Source organism: Ambystoma mexicanum, chromosome 1q (assembly GCF_040938575.1).
Source record: "Ambystoma mexicanum isolate Mex_15411 chromosome 1q, UKY_AmexF1_1, whole genome shotgun sequence".
NCBI classification, from domain to species: Eukaryota; Metazoa; Chordata; class Amphibia; order Caudata; family Ambystomatidae; genus Ambystoma; species Ambystoma mexicanum.
In genome coordinates, this window is record NC_090922.1 from 851,200,992 (window position 1) to 851,220,884 (window position 19,893).

The window sequence follows — 19,893 nt, forward strand, 5'->3', positions numbered from 1 at the left end:
ACCGCCAGACTGGACATTTTGGGAAAGATTTGTTAAAAAATGAAAAGGTTATTAAGAAAGCAAAAAAAACTGTTTTCGGCCTACTCCCATCAATTTACCCATAGAGAAAAGGTCAAAATGTTGGCATATTGCACAGCAAAAAACGCTGGATGGAATTGGATCAAATAAGAAACAACTTGGGCATGAAGCATTAACTCAATTTTTACGGGAGAGGTCTGGGGTCATTCCATCCAGTGGCTGTTAAAACATTTTGCAGAGAAGGGGGTGCCCCGTGACCCAAAATTATAGGTATATCTTCCATGGTTCTTAGCAGCAGAAAGGCTTTTTCAGAAATTAAAAAGCTGCCATTTTATTTTTTTCTCAAAGCAAGAGATAAAAGGGTTTGCCGAAAACAAAAAGTGGGAAAAATGCCATTTGGAGGAGGAAAAAGGATGAAATGGCATCAGGCTATAGGTGAGGGCAAAGGCGGAAATGAGAACACTGAAATTTAGGGGACCAACTAAAGAGCTCAACATTTTCTCATAACCAGGGTTATTTTCGCAATTTCGTTATAGTAGAAAACAGGATCAGGAATGAAAAAGCATCACATGAATAACGGTGGTTATTTCATGAATACCCAGACTATTTCATGAATACCCATGGTTATTTGTAGTACATTACTATTATCAGGGTTATACTAACCAAGGTTATGGGAAAACGTTTATTTAAAAAAAATATATATTTTTTTTAAATGTCATCAATACAAAAACAAGTGGAATGTTACAGCTACAGTGAGGTGGGGGTTAATGGGCGTGGATGCAGACTATGGCTACTGGGTTACTTTAAGGAAACAAATGGTGCAGTATGGAAAGTGGACATAGTAAAAGGCCATGGCTAGTGGACCCCAATGAAACCTATCGACGCAACATTTCACGGGACCACAGCGAAAGACTGTGGCCACTGGCCATGGCCATAGGCCATGGCGAGTGTGACTAAAAGAAACCTAGTGGTGTGGCCAAAGGCCCTGGCTAGTCGTCCCGAAAGACATGTACAGTGGCTACAGCCAAAGGCCATGGCTACCTTGTGGGTCCAAAAGAAACATATTGGGGGAACATGTACAGTGGACACAGCCGAAGGCCATGGCTAATGGTTTGTAAATAAATTGTGCTATAATAAAACCCTTGAAATTCACTGAAAAAACATTTGTTAAAAGGTAGTTAAGTTATACAGATTCAACGCAACAAAATCCTTGAAATTCTGCGGATGTGGGAAGTCATGACCTGCTTAACTGTTGCAAAGCCCATGAGCACATACATTTTAAAAGAGAAGGAATTCACAATGACATACAAAATGGCATTATGGTGGACATCGAAGGGAGCGTGGCAAGTTAAGCTGCTCATGACTTCCCCCATCCGCTGAATTTCAAGGGTTTTGTGGAGTTAAATCTGCACAACTTAACTGCACCTTAACTAAGGTTTTTTCAGTGAATATATATTATATTTATATATTATCAGTGAAAAACACTTAAGTTGAAGGTACATTATGGTTAAGTTGTACTAATAAAAACCTATCAAATTCAGAGTAAAAACGCTGTTAAAGGTTTCCAAGGTAAAATAAAAAAACTATGCTATGTAGCCATAACTCACGCTTTTTTTTTGCAGGCCCTACATCTTCCTTTGTCCACCTTATGGTTGTTGGTGCCCCTTCCCTCCCAAAAAAAAGCCTCAAGTTTAAAAGTAGAATTAGAAAAAAAACTTTTATAGACTTCATCTACTTTATATGTATGCTTAAAGTAGTAAAACGCTATAAGAATCTCTAACATTTTCATTAACATTCCATTGTATGCTGATGGAAATTGTAGAGCATTTGTACAGCAAAGAAAACAAAAAGGTGACAGTAATAATTATTTGCCCCCACCCCTTTCTTTGCCACACAAAATATGAGACAGAAAGTGTAGCTTGCATAGCTAGTGTTTCAGCCATTTCTCACAGAGTTAACACTTCCCACTCACATTACACCATCATAAAACATGAGCTACCACCCCTTTTATGCTACCAAAGTCAGCGGACAGTAAAAATGTCTGGACTATATTGTGAATTAAAAGGGAGGATTTTAGCTTAATTTATTGTGTTTTTCTTACTATAATGTTTTTTGTTTGTTTTGTTTGTTGCATATCTGATTTATTTGAAATAATATCTCATAAAACAGTCAACTATGAATGATACTTTAATGGAAGATAACATTTCTTGACTTACCAAACACATGCTTACTATGTGCACTGTCCAGTTGGCGCAACGTTTAAAATGTATTTTAATATGCTGAAGCGTTTATGGATATAACAGATAACAGCAAATGGTTTGGTGATTTCTATTATTGCACAAAATTGATTTTGTATGAAATTCTAATACGCATTTTCCATTTCAAAGTTACATTCTCATCAATATTCTGCACTCTGAACATTAAAAAGTCATGCTGTGTAGGTTGTGCTCCTTTTTCTTCAACTCACTGAATCACACTTTGTTTTATTTGAACACATTATGATAGAACCCCTTATTCCTAATAACTTTAAACACATCTTATCAAGATGAAAAATGGGAGATGTCTGAGTCTGAGAAACAGAAGCTGAACAACTCTGGAATGTCTTTAAAAATACACAATTCCTAGGATTCAAATCCCGTCACTATACACTATTTCATATATAATAGGCACTCCAAACATTTTCTAAAAACATCATTATTATTATTTTTAAACTGCTTTTTGTCCCCTGGAACATTTTCAGGTATTAGTAACCAGTGGGGTGTGGCTTAGGTCTCCCAGCCAATGAGGAGGTTTGTGCGGGGGCTTTACCGCACAGTATAGCCTCCTCAAAGATGAAGGCTGCCAACTTCCCTCGCTGGATCACAGGTAAGTGTGCACTCCTCCACATCCCCTTCCCTGTTATCCTCCCCCCACCCTCACTCCCCTTTTCCACACCCTCCTCCACTTATCTGCCCTTCTGTCCTTCTGTGCCAGGAATACTAGTTTTCCTGGCACGTCTCTGACCCGGCAATGGCTGCCATGGAAAGGGAGAAGAGACTATGTGGAGTCCCTTCTCCCCGATCCATGGCGGCCATCTTGTTTGTTTATTTCTTTTTCAATTTTGAATTGGAAAGGGAGAAGGAACTACGTGTAGCACCTTCTTCCCGTTCTATGGCAGCCATTTCCTTTTTTTCAGTTGTGAAACGCAAACAGCATTTGACATCTTCTTCAAAGAATATATTAGTACCCAGTCCATTGGGCCGGGGTACTATTAGCAATAAGCCCCTTGCTGGGGGGGCATTACCACTTCAGTTACTGCCCCGTGGCCTGCGTTAATTTCGCTCAGGCCTGTAACTATGGGCCCCGGGGCATTACCTGAAGCGGTAATCCCCCTAACCCCCAGCTCAGGGCTTATTGCATAAATATGGATTGGGGCAAAACCATTTTGCTCAATCCCCTATTACACAAGGTACACAACTGGTAATATTAATTAGCTGCATCCTTTTGCACATGGTCAAAACTTACATATTATGGCCCTGGGATAACTCTTAGTCTGTTTATCAACTGGGTACCACAACCCATAATTTGGCAAACTGCTCAATATCATATACTATATAATAAAAGGCCAGATGTATGTTTGTCCGTAGCTGCACTTCACCTGTTGTCACCGCAAGTGTAAGCTCTTGCCTATGGAAATATGTAGTGATCCTACTGGATTAATGAAAACCTAGGAGACTGCCCAAATGCACAGAATGCTGGGAGGTGTAGTTCTGTGGGCTCTGTTTCCGCGGGGATTCCAATTGACGTTGAGGTGAAAGTGGGACCGCAACTCCAAATGCTGAGGGAGAGAGCAGCCCTGTCACACCATTGCAATGGGTCATGTCAGGTCAGGAAAAGAGGAGTGAGGAGCAGGAGGGCTGGGTGAGCGAGAACCAGAGCAGAGAGCACCCGTGGCATGGCTCCAAATGCCGGGGGAGAGAGCAGCCCTGTCCCATTGGCACAATGGGTCAGGTCAGGAATATACAACAAAATATAATCACACTCTGAAAATTACTTTCTTTACGCACTGTAAATGTGTAAAAAGCCAGATGTGTGTTTGTTCAAAGCCGTCCTCCCGCTTCACCTGTTATCACTGCTAGTGGGAGCTGTTGTCTTCCGCATAAAACAATAAGACTTAAAGCTCATCTTCCAGGCGATCAAAATGTGTATTTCAACAATTGTAACACACAATTAGCTGCAGAAAACACCCAAGACTGGGATACCACTTTACAGCATACTGCAAGTTGCATACACTAAGAAAATATATACATTTCAAAAAAACATATTAACAGAAATTCATTTGACTAAGTACTATTTCTCTAACGAAATAAAGTGCCTTTTTTCAATGTAGTTATCTATTATTCACTGTAATATTTCTTGGTATGTATTATTATATCAATAATATTCTTCATGTACATTTTCAATATTATTTGACTTTGATTTACTTTATTTTATGATCGCATGCCTACTTCGAATCATGATGTACGTGAATTTATTACTCTGACATCCCTCAACATTATATATTTGAGTCCAAAACCTGTAGGTGGCATCCAAGAAAATGAGGAGCAGATACAACAATTGGTCGTATCCACTATGTGAACTTTCAACAGATTCTGTGAGATTTCTTTTGAGGTTACTACTCCTCCACATAAAAGGGGCAAGATCATTCTATTAACATAAATTACTTTAAAATACACCACATAATATATTTACACTCTACAAATTTCTTCATTACGCGCATTAGCTTATGTTCACAGGATTTTCCAGTAGTTTAAAATATTCTGGGAATAGATGTTCCAACAACTTTGATGGCTATTGTTAAGGAAGATCATGCCATTAGTATACATAATTGGCAAAATAAGTGTATTATGAAAACTGAACAATATACAATTCCGTGTTAAAATTAATGGTGGACAATAGAAAAGATGGTTATGTTTCTCAGTAACATAAAAAGCTGATGATCACTGTGACAGTTAATTTGTGTAGTTGTATAGTTTGGGAATGTTTTCATATCTTACTTATTTCTATGTCATTTAATAATTCCTCTAAGTTTATTTGTTCTTATGCTGTTGTGCGCATACAAGATATTTACAAGCATTTTTAAAAGACATATTTGCTATTGATCAGAACAACATTTTTATATAGACTACTTACTGGTGCCACATTCTGGATAATTTAGTTTTCCATTATTGCATGTTGATTTCATTTCTCGATTTGCATCTCTGTAGTATCCTGATTTACATGCAAACTCAACAACTTCCTTATTTTTGATTTCAGTGTTTTCTCTTTGAAGAATTATGTTTTTCTTATCCATTTCATTTGATGATGCTATACATGATCCTGTAGGGCAAAGCATAATATAATTTAGTCGTATGAAACGTGTCAGTCACTTTAGAGTATCAAATGAACACTATAAATGTTCCAATATAAATCCAAAAAGCATGATAGAGGTTCACATACATGGCTTATTTCTTACATTTTATTTTATAGTCTTATTGCCCACCAGAATGCAAAATTCCACGCTCTAACAGTCTGGTCAACACAATAAAGGCCCAAGTGAAGTGAGGGTATTTAATGAGGTCCCCAACATCATCAATGACTAGTGCATGCTGCTCCAGTGGAAGTATTATCAGGCATGGTCAATTACTCCTGCTGTGCGAAAAAAGGTAATGGTAGATGAACAGGCAACTAACAACTGTTTTTACTTTGTCTTAGCTGCCACCTCACAGTGCTGTTAAGAAAGATTTCTCTTCACTGCACCTTTCCTTCCATTTTTATAGAACCCCCAAACTTTTTGCTTTTATTTTTGATTCTGACCTGCTCTTTTTGCAGTGCAGTGAAGCCTTAAGCTTCACTACAATGGTATTTGCTCATATGTTATGGGGAAACTGACATGTCCTTCAGGCTGTCAGTACTGGGAAACATTGGGCCTCATTATGGGTACGGCAGTAGCCGTGCCGGTAAAACCGGCAGGTAGCCACTGGACCCATAATGAATTACTGACGCCTGACTTCCCGGTGCATCCGGGCTATTCCAAGTCCGGTGGCAAGGAAAGTCAGGCGCCAGTAATTTTGTTAGTCCCCATCGCCATTCCCATGGGGTCCGATAGGGAATGGGGACACGGGAGCATTGGCACCGTTAATGATGCTGATGCTCCCGTGAACTCTGCAAGCGAGTGCTGTCCTGCCCAGCAGATTTGACCCTGGCGGGTGGGACGGGACCCGTCCGCAGAGATGTACTGTGCCGGTCCAGTAACAACGGTGCTGGTAGGCTTACGGAGACCGTTGTTACCAGACAGGACCAGTTATAATGAGGTCCATTGTTTCCCTTAGTTGTGTTACTGTGTTACTACTTTTGGTTACTTTTGTATCACTTGTGGTAACTTTTACCATTGTACAAAGTAGCTTACACTGTAGTACAATGGGGTACATTTTTATTTTGCCCTAGACTAACAGGAGTTTTGGTTACTCTAGGTGTGCAAAAAGGATAAGCTGGTGGCAGCAGTGACTTTTCCCCACTTTTCTTGACTTTTCGTTTAAGCTTTACCGCGTTTGGCTACTAACTGTGGCTAGTGTCCAAACATGGCCGTGCCACATGTTTTTTCACCTGTCCTTTTGCCATCTTGTACTTTAGCGTTCTTCCTGGCCTGTGAGGCCAGGAAAATCCTTATAAGGACACCCAGTGCCCAGGAAAGCAGAAGCTTTTGGCGGGCTACTGGAGGGCTGTGTGTGTTTGCTGGCAGGATGAAGCTGAGACTGTCTGGTCCCAACCCACAAACTGGTTTCAGTGTGCCTGAGTGGTATGCATGAATGTTCCCACCAGCGGTTCTGATTGGACCACTGCTTGGGTGTGTGTGTGGGCTAGTCCTGTCATTGGCTAGTGATGCCAGTTGCTCTTACCTGGCTTTTAGGATAGGAAGAGGACTCCTGCAGCAATTCCTCAGAGATCCTGAAGGAGCAAAGAATCCTATCCAGCTGTGAGACATGCAAAGAAAACAGAGACTCGTCTGTAGGAGGCCTGGCTACCAACTTCTGCTGCTGTCCTGGAGGAGCCCTGTCTTGCTGAAGATCTTTAGCAGTCCCGCGAAGGAGCTTCGACTCTGGGAGTGGAGGCAACATCCATTACTGATGTCTGCTCGGTACCCTACAACAAAGAGCCTTCGGAAGTGTCCCGGGACCGTCCTGTGGCTGACCATCTCCGAATTTGAGCTACCGTGCTGCCGACATCACTGTTCTAAGTTTTGACCTGGAACTTTGGTTATCTTGAGGTGACCCTACAAGGCTCACCTCTGAGAATTTGGCGTCTTAGCTACAAGGGGAGCCGAGATAGGAGGGAAAGTCTGACTGCGGCAGTTGAGTCCCTTTGCATCACCGTGCCGCGGTGACCACCATCAGAAATTGCTTACCTGACCCGAGTCCAGTCCTGAGAGAGGTACTGCATCGAGTTTTGCTGCATTCTTCAATTGAGAGCCCTTGCAGCAATGAAAGAAACCAACCGGAGATCAGCTAGAACCTGCAACCCCGGCAAATCGAGGACTGCGACTTTTGGTGGGACCTTCTTCCTTTGTCCTGCCAAGTCTGGGACATTGGGAAACTACCAGGACACAGGGGACTTATGGGTAGTGGTAGTCCCAGGTCTGGGTAGTTTCTGATTTGATTTTTGTTTTTCTGTTGAAGTTTTTGATGTTTTTTCCGAGATGTTAAAAAAAAAAAAAATGAATAGATTGTATTTTGAAAGGTGGCTGCTATTTGAAGCGGTATTACAGAGTTAAGCATAATGCTTGCCTCCGAGTCTTTAATAGAATCAAGACTACCAGCGCAATTAGCCTGGGTAATCTTCATTATGCCCTCTGATAAGTGAATGTATATATGTATCTATTTTGCTAGTGTTGTGTGATAACTAATTGCCAGTAGTCACTTTTCTATAGTGTGTTTTGGCCAATAAATAATAATTGTATTTGTATACATCCTGTCTAAGTGTAATCTGTGATTCCCATTGTGTGAACTAATTGTGGACCCTTTACAAGCTCACCACCTCTGAAGAACTTAGCCTAGACCGCCTGTCACTGCTACCTGAACTGGTTTGTCTACAGCTCCCCAGAGTTGTCCCTGTCACAATATAGGTTGGCCTTCTATACATCTGTCCACCAGGCAAGAGTATAGAAAATCAATTCTAACAAGTGCCACAGAACCCAGGTCCATACATGCACATTTAGAAATAAATGCAGTACCTTCCACCTATATTTTACAAACATTCAAACACTGTAATTCCATTCATCCTTTGCAAGGAGAAACGTCTTTCACAAAGCCGAATGTGATCAAGGCCACAAAGACATGTAAGTTAGAGTATATGTATGTAAAGGATTATTCAAGGTACTTTTAAAACTGAATTTAAAGAAAACAAAGATAGCCCCCAGACAAATTCCCCATTGCCTAGTGCTCTCATTCAACAACAAATGAAAGAAGGTATTGGAATTATTCTGCTCGGGCCAGCTAAAATTGTGTGCCCTGAAATTAGCTGGACCTCTCCTTAAGTGTGAAAGTGCAGTACATAGGATAAACAGTAAATAAATAAGAAAAATAATTAAGAACAATAAATAAGAAGAGCGGCCAGCTGGTGGCAGGTGCAAAGCTAAGTGCAGACATCAGGTGTCGAGTGCTCGTAGGGGGCTGTAGGGATACAGAAACAGCCCCAGAGTGCAAGGGATGCCAGGGGGGCAGTGCAGGTGTGCAACTGGCGGGGAGGGGACCTGGGTCTGAGAACAGAGGGTAGCCAGGTGACCAGTGCAGTTTCAGTTTCAGCCAGGAGTTCAGCAGGGGAGAGGAGGAGAGAAAGCAGAAGCAAAGGGAGAAGTCTTGAGGTGTTTCCGGAACTGGAGATGGTTCTCCTCAGTTTTCAGAGAGGCAGGGAGGCTGTTCCAGAGGGAGGCCCCAGCTGAAGAAAGAGATCTACCACCAACACGTTGCTTGGAGAAGCGACTGATCCTGAAGGAGTTGGAGGCGGATGAGCAAAGAGCTCGAGAAGGAAGATATTTAGGAAGAGAGAGTATTGTGGCCCCAGGCCCCAGAAGGCCTTGTGGACAATGCAGAGGATATTGAACTTAATACTCGCCGCCACTGGGAGCCAGTGCACAGATTTTAGTCCTGCAGGGATACGATCCCTGGGCTTGAAGCCAAGGGCAAGTCTTGCAGTCCTGTTTTGGATGAGTTGCAGAGGGCGGAGAGTAGGGCAGGCAGATTGAGAAAGAGGCTGTTGCAGTAGTCCAGCCTAGAGAGAACCGGAGCTCTGGAGACAGCGAGCTTCTCGGGGGAAGGAGAGGAAAGGAAGAATACCTCTGAGGAGGTGCAGCTGGTAGTGTCACTTCATAGAGACGTCAGAGATGTGAGGAGAGAAGGAGAGTGTGGAGTCGAAGATGACCCCAAGGTTTTTAGCCTCACAGGTGGGAGCAGGAAGAGGGCCAAGAGAGGCCAGCCAGAGAGTGACAGGAAAGGAGGGAGCAGGTGTGCCGATGAGGAGAATCTCAGTCTTACTGGCATTATGGCAGAGATCATTGGTGGCACACCATTCCTGGATAGCAGACAGACAGTCAGAGAGGAGAGAAGGAGAAGAGGTGGCTGAAGGGAGCCTGAAAATGAGCTGAGTGTCATCTGCATAGCACTGAAAGTTGGGGCAGAGAGCGGCAATGTGTGCAAGAAGTGCCAGGTATTGGTTGAAAAGCCAGGGAGAGAGGTTAGACCCCTGGGGAATACCACAGGTAGAGATAGAGATAGAGGAGAGAAAGGACCCAAGTTGGACATGGAAGGGTCAATCAGAGAGGAAAGAAGTCAGCCAAACCAGGGCCTGTTCGGTGATACCCACGTTATCACAGAGACGGTTGAGCATGGTCTTGGGGCCGCATATGCCTGTAAACTAGCCTAAGACACTTACAGTGTTTTCACCATGGCTAGTTTAAACATGGGCATTTTCATTGTGGTGTTTTCACTGCTGCGGTTTTGGCGACGTAAACAAAAATATATGTATTAAGAGTTTGGGGTAGGGGATTTGGGGTGGTGCGTGGCAGGGTGAGGTGGCTAGGATGGGTTAGATAATGGGTTGGGGTGACCTCCCCTTTAAATATAAAATCAGCAAAAACATCACAGTGAAACCATCACAGTGAAAATGCCCACATGTCAAATAGCCTCAGTGAACACATGTGAAACCGTCTAGGATAATAGCAGAATCTATGACTGGGAAGATGCAAGTTACACCTCAAAGCTCCTTCTATGGAGGCTGATGGTTGAGTTTCCCTGCTGGTTTGACAATGGTGTGATAACATGGCACTATGCCCCAACCATTCACTAGACAGTCATTCAGATATGCGTAGCTGAATGCTGGGCCCAGGCACTCTTTCCTTCTGATCATCGTGGTGCCATGGCTATGTTTCCCAGCACCATGTACCTGACTACTTCTTTAACAAGTTTCAACAATGTTGTGCCTAAAGGTTTCAATCCTACCCTTCTTGTCTTCTTCTCTTGACTCTCTTCACTCCTCCTTTGTATTCTTAATACCCCAGCACATTTTCATACCTCCACCCTTCCTAACTATCCTTCCCCAGATGTGTAGTGTGCTTGTCTCTCTTGTTCACATTCTCTCATCTCTGTTACTTCTCTTTTCCTTATTCTCCTCCTACTCTCTGGTGTTCTTTCGACACATCCTTTTTGTGATCCTCTCAAATCACGTTCCCACAGTATTCCTCCTTTACCCTCCTGATATTTCCTTCAAGATACCGCTTTTTGTTTTCCACATCTCCCTTGATGGACCCTCCTGCTTCCTTTGCATCTTTGACTCATTTGTCTAGTTTACTAGATGTTCCATTCGCCACCACTGTACTCCTGCATCTGTACTTCTCACCTCTTCTGTCTGCTCTGCCTCATTTCTCTTTCCCTTCTGACAACCTCTTGCCAGCCTTTGTTCTCCTTCTATACTTTCTTTCTATTTTCCATCTTCAGGCTTGGGGACTCTACAAGGGTTAGGGGTGTGTTTCCGCGCACAGTGAAAATCCCAGAGTGGTGGGCCAGGAGATTTTACCCATGGTGCCCTTTGATGCAGGATCATATGGCGAGCAGGTGCCAAAGCCTCATTTCCACCACACTCTACACCAAGAGCCAGGAAAGGGATTACATCTCATATCACTACATTAACAGAAGAGGTATCTGTTGCCAACAAAAGCAGTTGGGTAGATGATTAAACAAGGATTTACCATTTACACCAATGATATGTGATTGTGCCACATCTGCAACCCCTTCTGCGGTTCATGCATGGTCGGGAGGATGGGATAAGCACACAGCAGGGGTACATGCTCCAACATGAACTCCAGGGCTCTGTGGAAATCCATTGTCAGTCAGGAAATGTTAGTGGGGTGAACACTAATTCTCAGCGTAGTGTCACTAGTGAGGGTCTAACACACGAATATGAAGAGGGTTTCGCTCCTGAATTGTGGACCACGATTGCAACGCAATTTAATTGTAAAATTGTGGAAAATGTATTTAATACCATGGCCCACAGGGACTAGGGTGCAGTCCAACTCTCATTAGACAAATATATGCAACACTGGCAGAGAAACACCAAGAATGGCCTTGATAATGAGGAGGATGTGAACGTTTTGGCATTGACAAATCACATATCGCAAGTCATTCGGGAAGCACCCTCACGAATCAGGGCAATCTCTTTTCCAATCACCTTAACAGTGGATATATAATAAAGGTTAGAAAATGGCAAAGTATGTGAGCGATAGGAAAGCATTAGAGAAGGGAGTGATGACAGTTTCTGGAGAGTTGAGCTAGAGTAAGGAAGACAGAAGAGAGTTCCGTGGCCAATCCAAGAAGGCAAGAAAATGGGAGCAAGAAAGAGTTTTCTCTGGCAGTTGAACAGAAACCAGAGGTAGCAGCCAGGATAGCTGTGGAACCCTGCTGACCTGGGCTTTGAGATTGCTAGAACAGAAACCTTTTATATCACTTGCATGCAGAGATTCAAAGATTGCAGAGAAGCTAGATATCCAGTGGGTGTTGCTAGGCCACCACAGAAAATGCATAAGAAATGATAGCATTTTGGTTGAAGGTAGCTGATCCTAAATCCTATCTGTAAGCGCCCAGGTATGAGGGAGAACTACCAGTTATGGTTACTAAATGCCCCTGAACAAGTGATGGTAGCCTTAGGGTCTTGCCCAGGTAGCCATCATCTCATCCTTCAAGGTCTCAGACGCCGACCCAGACAACCATGAGCACCAGAACACAGTTTAGACAAAGACCAGAGAATGGATCAGGACTCAAGCCATGAAATGAAACCAAGCATTATGAAAAACGTGTGATAGGGCACTCCACATCCTGACATTATTAGTGATTAGCTGAATGCTGTCCTGGGATGAGACCTGGCAATTTTGTTTAGATTATGGATGGACTCTGTATCTCTCGCCCACTAGATTAGAGTATAAGACTTGGAATTGGTTTTATAAACCTTCTTCATTGCATTTTGCATAGAGATATCTCCTTCTCAGTCACTCTATCCTATAGGCCATATTCCAAGCACCTTTTTATTGTATCCACATTTGTCTCTCTCAAAATTGATATTTAAAATAAAGTCTTTGTTTTTAGAACTCTATTGTGGATGTGTTCTGTTTCTACCTACACATCGTAAATTGCATTACAAGTGGGATGGAAAGGACCTCTAAAGCACCTCTCGGATGGAAGTAACCCTGATGGATAGGACTACTTGAAGACTGGGCTATCGTGAATTAAGTTTCTGTTTGTGAAGCTGGTGAATTGCATTTGCCAATTTTATCTATGGAGGACACTACTTACCAGTCAACCTGGAACCCTATGCTTGTTATTCACACCCTGTTTGTTCTCTCACTTATCCCCCTCCATTGAAACCTCTGGACAGATTGGTCTCCCTCAACATCATCCTCAAAGTCTGGTCAAGGGGACTGGCCATCTATCTCTGGGGTGTACTGCTCCACTGTCATGATGCCTACCCCCGGGGACCCAGACCAAGCCCAGCAACCCCGGAAGCAGGCATCAAGTCATCCCAAGCAAGCCCAACAACCCCTGCTAGGGGCTATTTGGGTGCAGTCCTGGCGCCAATGGCACCAGGCTCATATGGAGAGTCAGTCCTGGCGCCATAGGCGCCAGGCTCATAGATTAAAACTTACCTGATGCAGACCATGCTGCAAACTTACCTGATGCAGACCATGCTGCAAGAGCTCCAAGCCAAAAGAGGCTTGGAAGGGGCTACTTTACATAGGGACTAATTTTTTACTCGGGTGGGGCTGGGGAGGAATACTTACCTGGGACTACTTTGGAGGCTATTTAAACCACGCCCGAAGAGCAGCACACGCTTTGCGTTATTCTGCATCCAGCAGCGTAACGCTCACCATGCCTGCAAGTCTGCATCCGGTCTTCTGCCACGCCCGCCTCGAGTTTGGAGCTCCTAGAAAAAGGGGGAAAGAAGGAGAAAAGGTTAGAACAAGAGCAATACCTTTGATCCTTACCTGAATTCCCGATCCATCGGGTCTTCGAGCTGGAAGAAAGAAGTTATTTTATGCGCGTCGCCTCGCCTGCTGCAGCGCCGCGCTGAACTCACCGGCCTTCGCAGCATCTTCACATTTCACTGCATCCTCCTGCATGTTTCACCGCACTCCGGCACCTAAGGAGAAGACAAGAACAGCAAGGTGAGCCAAGGGAACACACAGAGGAATATTAGTTACCCCCCCATAGACTTACCTGATTTTACCACCGGGGGTACTATTCCTCTTCACGGGTCGGCGCAGCTTCCACTGCATCTTCGCCGAACCCCGGCCCCTAAGGGGAAACAAAAGGACAGCAAGGTGAAAAAAAAGGGACTAACAAGGGGAACCCTCCTCACCACAATAGACTTACCAGATTTTACCACCGGAGGCATTATTCCCCGAGACTTCATACTTTCTCTCAGCGCCTGAATAAGGGAGAAAGCAACAGGTTACATATTGACATTATTTTATCGAACTGTGTTGGATAATACAAATCCTTCCAAGAATCCTTGCCACAAGGAACTCTTCACTAGGGTCAAGCTGCAACCTGCAAGGAATCGGACAAGAGTGAAAGTCAGGCATTTGAACTCTTACTAACTACATACTTACTGCGTCTTGCCGGGAATCTCGGAGTCAATATTGTTCTGGAACTCACCAATTCCTCCGAGCCAGTGAAGCAACTGGTTAATCTACGCACCCCTGCGCTCAATGCAAGATGGAGAGCTCATCTTTTCAAACCATCAGGTGAGACTATAAGAGGGGACATCAAAGGTGATCAGTGGGGAGAAAAACGGGGGTGGGGGGATTTCCCCTCAACTCCACGGGTGGTTTTTTCCCTTTCTCCATTTGCAGAAGAATATTCCTACGGGCCAAGCAAACGAGGTTAGGTGGGCCAGTCCAGTCCGTCATCTCGGCCATATGCGTCACATTGGTGGAGACCGCAGCTGTCCAGTTCAGATCGACGCCTCTGTGGGAGTCAGGTGAGTGTAACAGAACGCGAAGACTACCTACAAATTCCCACCCGGGCGTTATGGATACCTCAGAAACTGACCCAATTACTAGGGGATCTGAGGGCTGCAGTGCATTCCGCCCGCCAAGAAACCAATGCTCTTAGGAGCGAACTGATGACCTTGCTAGGCAACTATTGCAAAGCCAGGCTGGACAAGCACCCCTACCTGGTTCCGGGGGGAATCCAGCTCCTGTGTTATCAAGTAACCCTGTGCAAATAAACCTACTAGGAAATATTCCATTAGCTCCACCCGAACGCTTTGCCGGAGATCCCAAAAGGTTCGCCGTGTTTATGAACCAATGCCGCTTGCACTTTTTATGCAGACCTGGAGCCTTCCCAAACGATCAAGCCAAGGTAGCCTTTGTATTGTCATATCTCAGCGGTAGTGCAGCTGATTGGTCAATTCCACTTGTTACTCAGGATGACCCAATTCTTCAGGATTTTCAGGGCTTTCAAACGAGCATGGAAAGACTATTTGCCCGGTACTCCCAAGGACAGGCCCTGGATAATGAACTTTTGTCCCTACGACAGGGTAACCAGGACCTTCTATCCTACATCGCGACCTTCAATAGGTTGATAGTGGAAACTGGATGGCCTGAGGTAAAACAAATCACGTTATTTCATCGAGGGCTTCGAGGAGAACTCAAGGATGTCTTGGCTCAAGTCGTGAACCCACCTCAAGACTGCGCCAAATATATAGAATTAGTGGTCCAGTTAGATCACAGACTTCAGAACAGAAAGGCTAATCGAGCCAAGTTTGAGAATCGGGTGTTGGTCAAAACCCACGCTAACCCCAAAGGAGCAGATGCTTCAGAACCCATGCAAATTGGAGGGGTTAAAGGACCCTTAACCCAGAAGAAAAGAGAAAGGAGACGGCAAATGCAATTGTGTCTATATTGTGGAACTTCTGGGCATTTTCTACGGGATTGCCCTGTAAAACCACCCAAGAAGGTGGTAGGAGCTGCTGATAAAAGCCATATGGAGTCAGACTTGGGAAACAACCACGCCCGACAAGCGTAGAGGTCCGTTTGCCGAGCTTGAAGAAGGATACTCATACCTTGCATTTCATCATACCAATGGTTCTCGTAGATCCAGGGCAGCCATCGCGTATGCACGCAGTAAGGGCATACATTGATAGCGGGGCCATAGGAAACTATGTGGACTCCGAATTGGCTTCCAGGATGAATCTACCTCTCTGCCGAAAAACCACCTCAGATGTCATCACCACAGTCGATGGAACTGAAATTGCCTCTGGGCCTGTAACTCCTTCCACCGCAGAGATGACACTATTGGGTCAGGGTGGACATCGAGAGACTATTGTGTTTGATCTAATCAAAGCCCCACAGTTCCAAATAATACTGGGGATACCTTGGTTGGAAACACATAATCCTTGTACTGATTGGCGAGAGAAGAGAATAACCTTCCCGGATTGTGCACAAACCTGTTACCCAAAGAAAAATCTGAACGCAGGCCTGGCCACAGTAACCACAGCAGTCATGCAACTACCTCCTGAATACAAAGAATTCCAGGATGTCTTCCAAAAAGAGCAGGCAAACACCTTACCTCCTCACAGATCGTACGATTGTCAATTCGATCTCATACCCGGTGCACAACCCCCTTGTAGCAGGATCTATGCCCTTACGGAACCAGAGAACCTTCACCTACGACAATACTTAGACCAGTACCTTGCCAATGGCTTTATTTGCCCATCCAAGTCCCCTGCATCTTCAGCTTTGTTCTTCGTGCCCAAAAAGGAAGGTGACCTCAGAACGTGCATAGACTACCGCGCATTGAACCAGATAACTGTTAAGAACCGATACCCATTGCATCTGATCCCTGAACTACTAGACCAAGTGAAGGACGCTTGCATATACACTAAATTAGATCTCCGGGGGCATACCATCTGGTACGTGTAAAAGAGGGCGACGAATGGAAGACTGCTTTCCGCACTAAGTATGGGTTATTCGAATACCAGGTGATGCCTTTCGGGTTGTGCAATGCACCAGCAGCCTTCCAATACTTCATGAACGATGTCCTTCGTGAACTCATTGACGTTTGTGTTGTCGTATATATCGATGATATTCTAGTATACTCCTCTTCAGAATCTGACCATGTGAAGCACGTCCGAGCAGTCCTTGAGAAATTGCGCCAGCACAAACTAAATGCAAAGCTGGAAAAATGCGTTTTTCATGCCACAGAAGTTGAATTCCTTCGGTTTATCCTGACCCCAAAGGGAGTCCGAATGGACTCACGAAAGGTGGACACAATCCTTAAGTGGCCATCACCAAGTTCAGTTAAAGGAGTACAAAGCATGCTCGGCTTTGCCAATTTCTACCGCAGATTCATCCCGGATTTTTCACATGCTGTACATCCCATCACAGCACTCTTGCGAAAGAATAAACGCTTTATGTGGACTGAAGAACCTGAAAATGTTCAAGAGCTGAAAGCGAAATTCACGTCTGCACCTGTATTAAAGCACCCGCGCCCTGAACTTCCATACATAGTAGAAACTGATGCATCCAGTCTAGCCATGGGAGCTGTCCTGTCTCAAAAGGACCCTGAAACTGGCCAGCTTCACCCAGTAGCATTTTGGTCCAGAAAGTTCTCGGCACCCGAGTTAAACTATGCGGTTACCGACAAGGAGTTATTAGCCATTAAATCCGCCTTCAAGGCTTGGTGGCACTATCTTCTCGGTGCCAGGCATACCATTACTGTGATCACCGATCACCGAAACATACTGTATTTAAAGACAACCAAGGCCCAATCGTCACGTCAACTCCAATGGGCATTGTTCTTTGACGAGTTCGATTGCGTGATAACCTATTGACCAGGTTGTAAGAATGGTAAGGCAGACGCCTTATCCCGAATTGGGATGGGAGAGGCAGAAGTGAACCCAGAACCAGTACCTATAATTTCCGAACAAAGGATTCTTGGCATGACTACTCTACAGACACTAGAGGACATTCAGGTAAAGATCCAGCAACTCTTTGATCCTACAGCCCTGCAGGACTGGGTAAAGAAAGGCCCGGACTACTCTGTCACCAATGATCTGCCTCAGGACCAAGGACGGCTATTTCTGCCACACAAGTAACTACAAAGAGCTAGTCATTTCCCGTTATCATGATACCCTAATGGAGGGGCACCCAGGTATTGCAAAAACCGAAGCTAAAATTAAAAGACAATTCTGGTGGCCCACCTGGCAAAAGGATATTAAATCATTTGTGATGTCTTGTGGCATTTGCGCCCAAAACAAAAGTCACAAGAAAAAACCAGCTGGACTCTTACAACCTTTAGACATTCCGCCGACACCATGGCACACCTTATCGTTAGATTTTATTCCCGATCTACCTCCATGCAATGGATTTAACACCATTCTAGTTATTGTGGATCTTTTTTCCAAGATGGCCCACTTTACTCCTTTAATGGGATTACCTTCAGCTTCAATCCTGGCCAAGGAGTTCCTCGAAAACATTGTTCGCATACACGGATTTCCGTCCGTATTGGTCTCTGACCGGGGCAGTCAATTCATTTCACATTTTTGGAAACAATGCTGTCAATTGGCGCAAATCGATGTGAGGTTATCGACCAGTCACCACCTCCAGACCGATGGTCAAACGGAGAGGACCAACCAGACTCTCGAACAATACCTGCGTTGTATGTTACATCAGACTGAGAGTAATTGGAAAGACATTCTTTGGATCGCCGAATATGCATACAATAATTCGGTACACTCTGGAACTGGACAAAGCCCCTTTTATACCTTATATGGGCACCATCCTCGAACCTCAGACCTTGACTCACCCCAACACTTAGAAATGCCCGCAGTGGACCATCTGCACGCTACGATTACATAAGCCTTTAAGGAAGCAACTACACATTTAAAAAAGGAGAAAGAAAAATACAAGAAAGATGCTGATCGGCATAGAAGTGATACTCCACAATACCAGATAGGGGACCAAGTATGGTTAGCCACAAAACATATACCTCTAAAGGGAACACGGACCTTTAACCCCAGATATTTGGGACCTTACTCTATTAAGGCCATTATCAACCCGGCGGCTGTCAAGTTGGACTTACCTGCTAATATGCGAATTCACCCCGTCTTTCATGTGTCACTTTTGAAGCCAGTGCAACCAGGGACAAGACTAACCAAGCCACCAGACCCCATCCTTGTAGACGGAGAACCCGAATTTGAAGTTAAGAACATCCTGGACTCCAAGCTGATAAAGTAAAAACTTTTTTATTTAATCGACTGGAAAGGTTACGGACCACATGAAAGGTCATGGGAACCTAGTGACCATGTTCATGCACCCCGATTGGTGAAAAAATTCCACCGAAATTTCCCAGACAAACCGAAACCACAGGGAAGAACGACTTTAGGAGGGGGGCTGGAGGGGGGGGAGTGCTGTCATGATGCCTACCCCCGGGGACCCAGACCAAGCCCAGCAACCCCGGAAGCAGGCATCAAATCATCCCAAGCAAGCCCAACAACCCCTGCTAGGGGCTATTTTGGTGCAGTCCTGGTGCCTATGCCGCCAGGCTCATATGGAGAGTCAGTCCTGGCACCATAGGCGCCAGGCTCATAGATTAAAACTTACCTGATGCAGACCATGCTGCAAACTTACCTGATGCAGACCATGCTGCAAGAGCTCCAAGCCAAAAGAGGCTTGGAAGGGACTACTTTACCTAGGGACAATTTTTTACTCGGGTGGGGCTGGGGAGGAATTCTTACCTGGGACTACTTTGGAGGCTATTTAAACTACGCCCGAAGAGCAGCACACGCTTTGCGTTATTCTGCATCCAGCAGCGTAACGCTCACCGTGCCTGCAAGTCTGCATCCAGTCATCTGCCACGCCTCCCTCGAGTTTTGGAGCTCCTAGAAAAAGGGAGAAAGAAGGAGCAAAGGTTAGAACAAGAGCAATACCTTTGATCCTTACCTGAATTTCCGATCCATCGCGTCTTCGAGCTGGAAGAAAGAAGTTATTTTATGCGCATCGCCTCGCCTGCTGCAGCGCCGCGCTGAACTCACCGGCCTTCGCAGCATCTTCACATTCCACCGCTTCCTCCTGCATGTTTCACCGCACTCCGGCATCTAAGGAGAAGACAAGAACAGCAAGGTGAGCCAAGGGAACACACAGAGGAATATTAGTTACCTCCCCCATAGACTTACCTGATTTTACCACTGGGGTTACTATTCCTCTTCACGGGTCGGCGCAGCTTCCACTGCATCTTCGCCGAACCCCAGCCCCTAAGGGGAAACAAAAGGACAGCAAGGTGAAAAAAAGGGACTAACAAGGGGAACCCT

At 44.7% G+C, this 19,893-nt stretch overlaps 1 protein-coding gene across 3 annotated transcripts in view; it reads right to left on the minus strand.

The window, feature by feature from the left end:
- Positions 1-19,893, minus strand: part of LOC138538019 (coagulation factor XIII B chain-like) — a 792,475-nt gene that overhangs the window by 177,882 nt on the left and 594,700 nt on the right. For all 3 annotated transcript variants that reach the window (XM_069641499.1, XM_069641498.1, XM_069641497.1), the window contains exon 15: positions 5,191-5,376. In XM_069641499.1, coding sequence (XP_069497600.1) covers positions 5,191-5,376 — 186 coding nt within the window. The remainder of the gene's footprint in view (positions 1-5,190; positions 5,377-19,893) is intronic.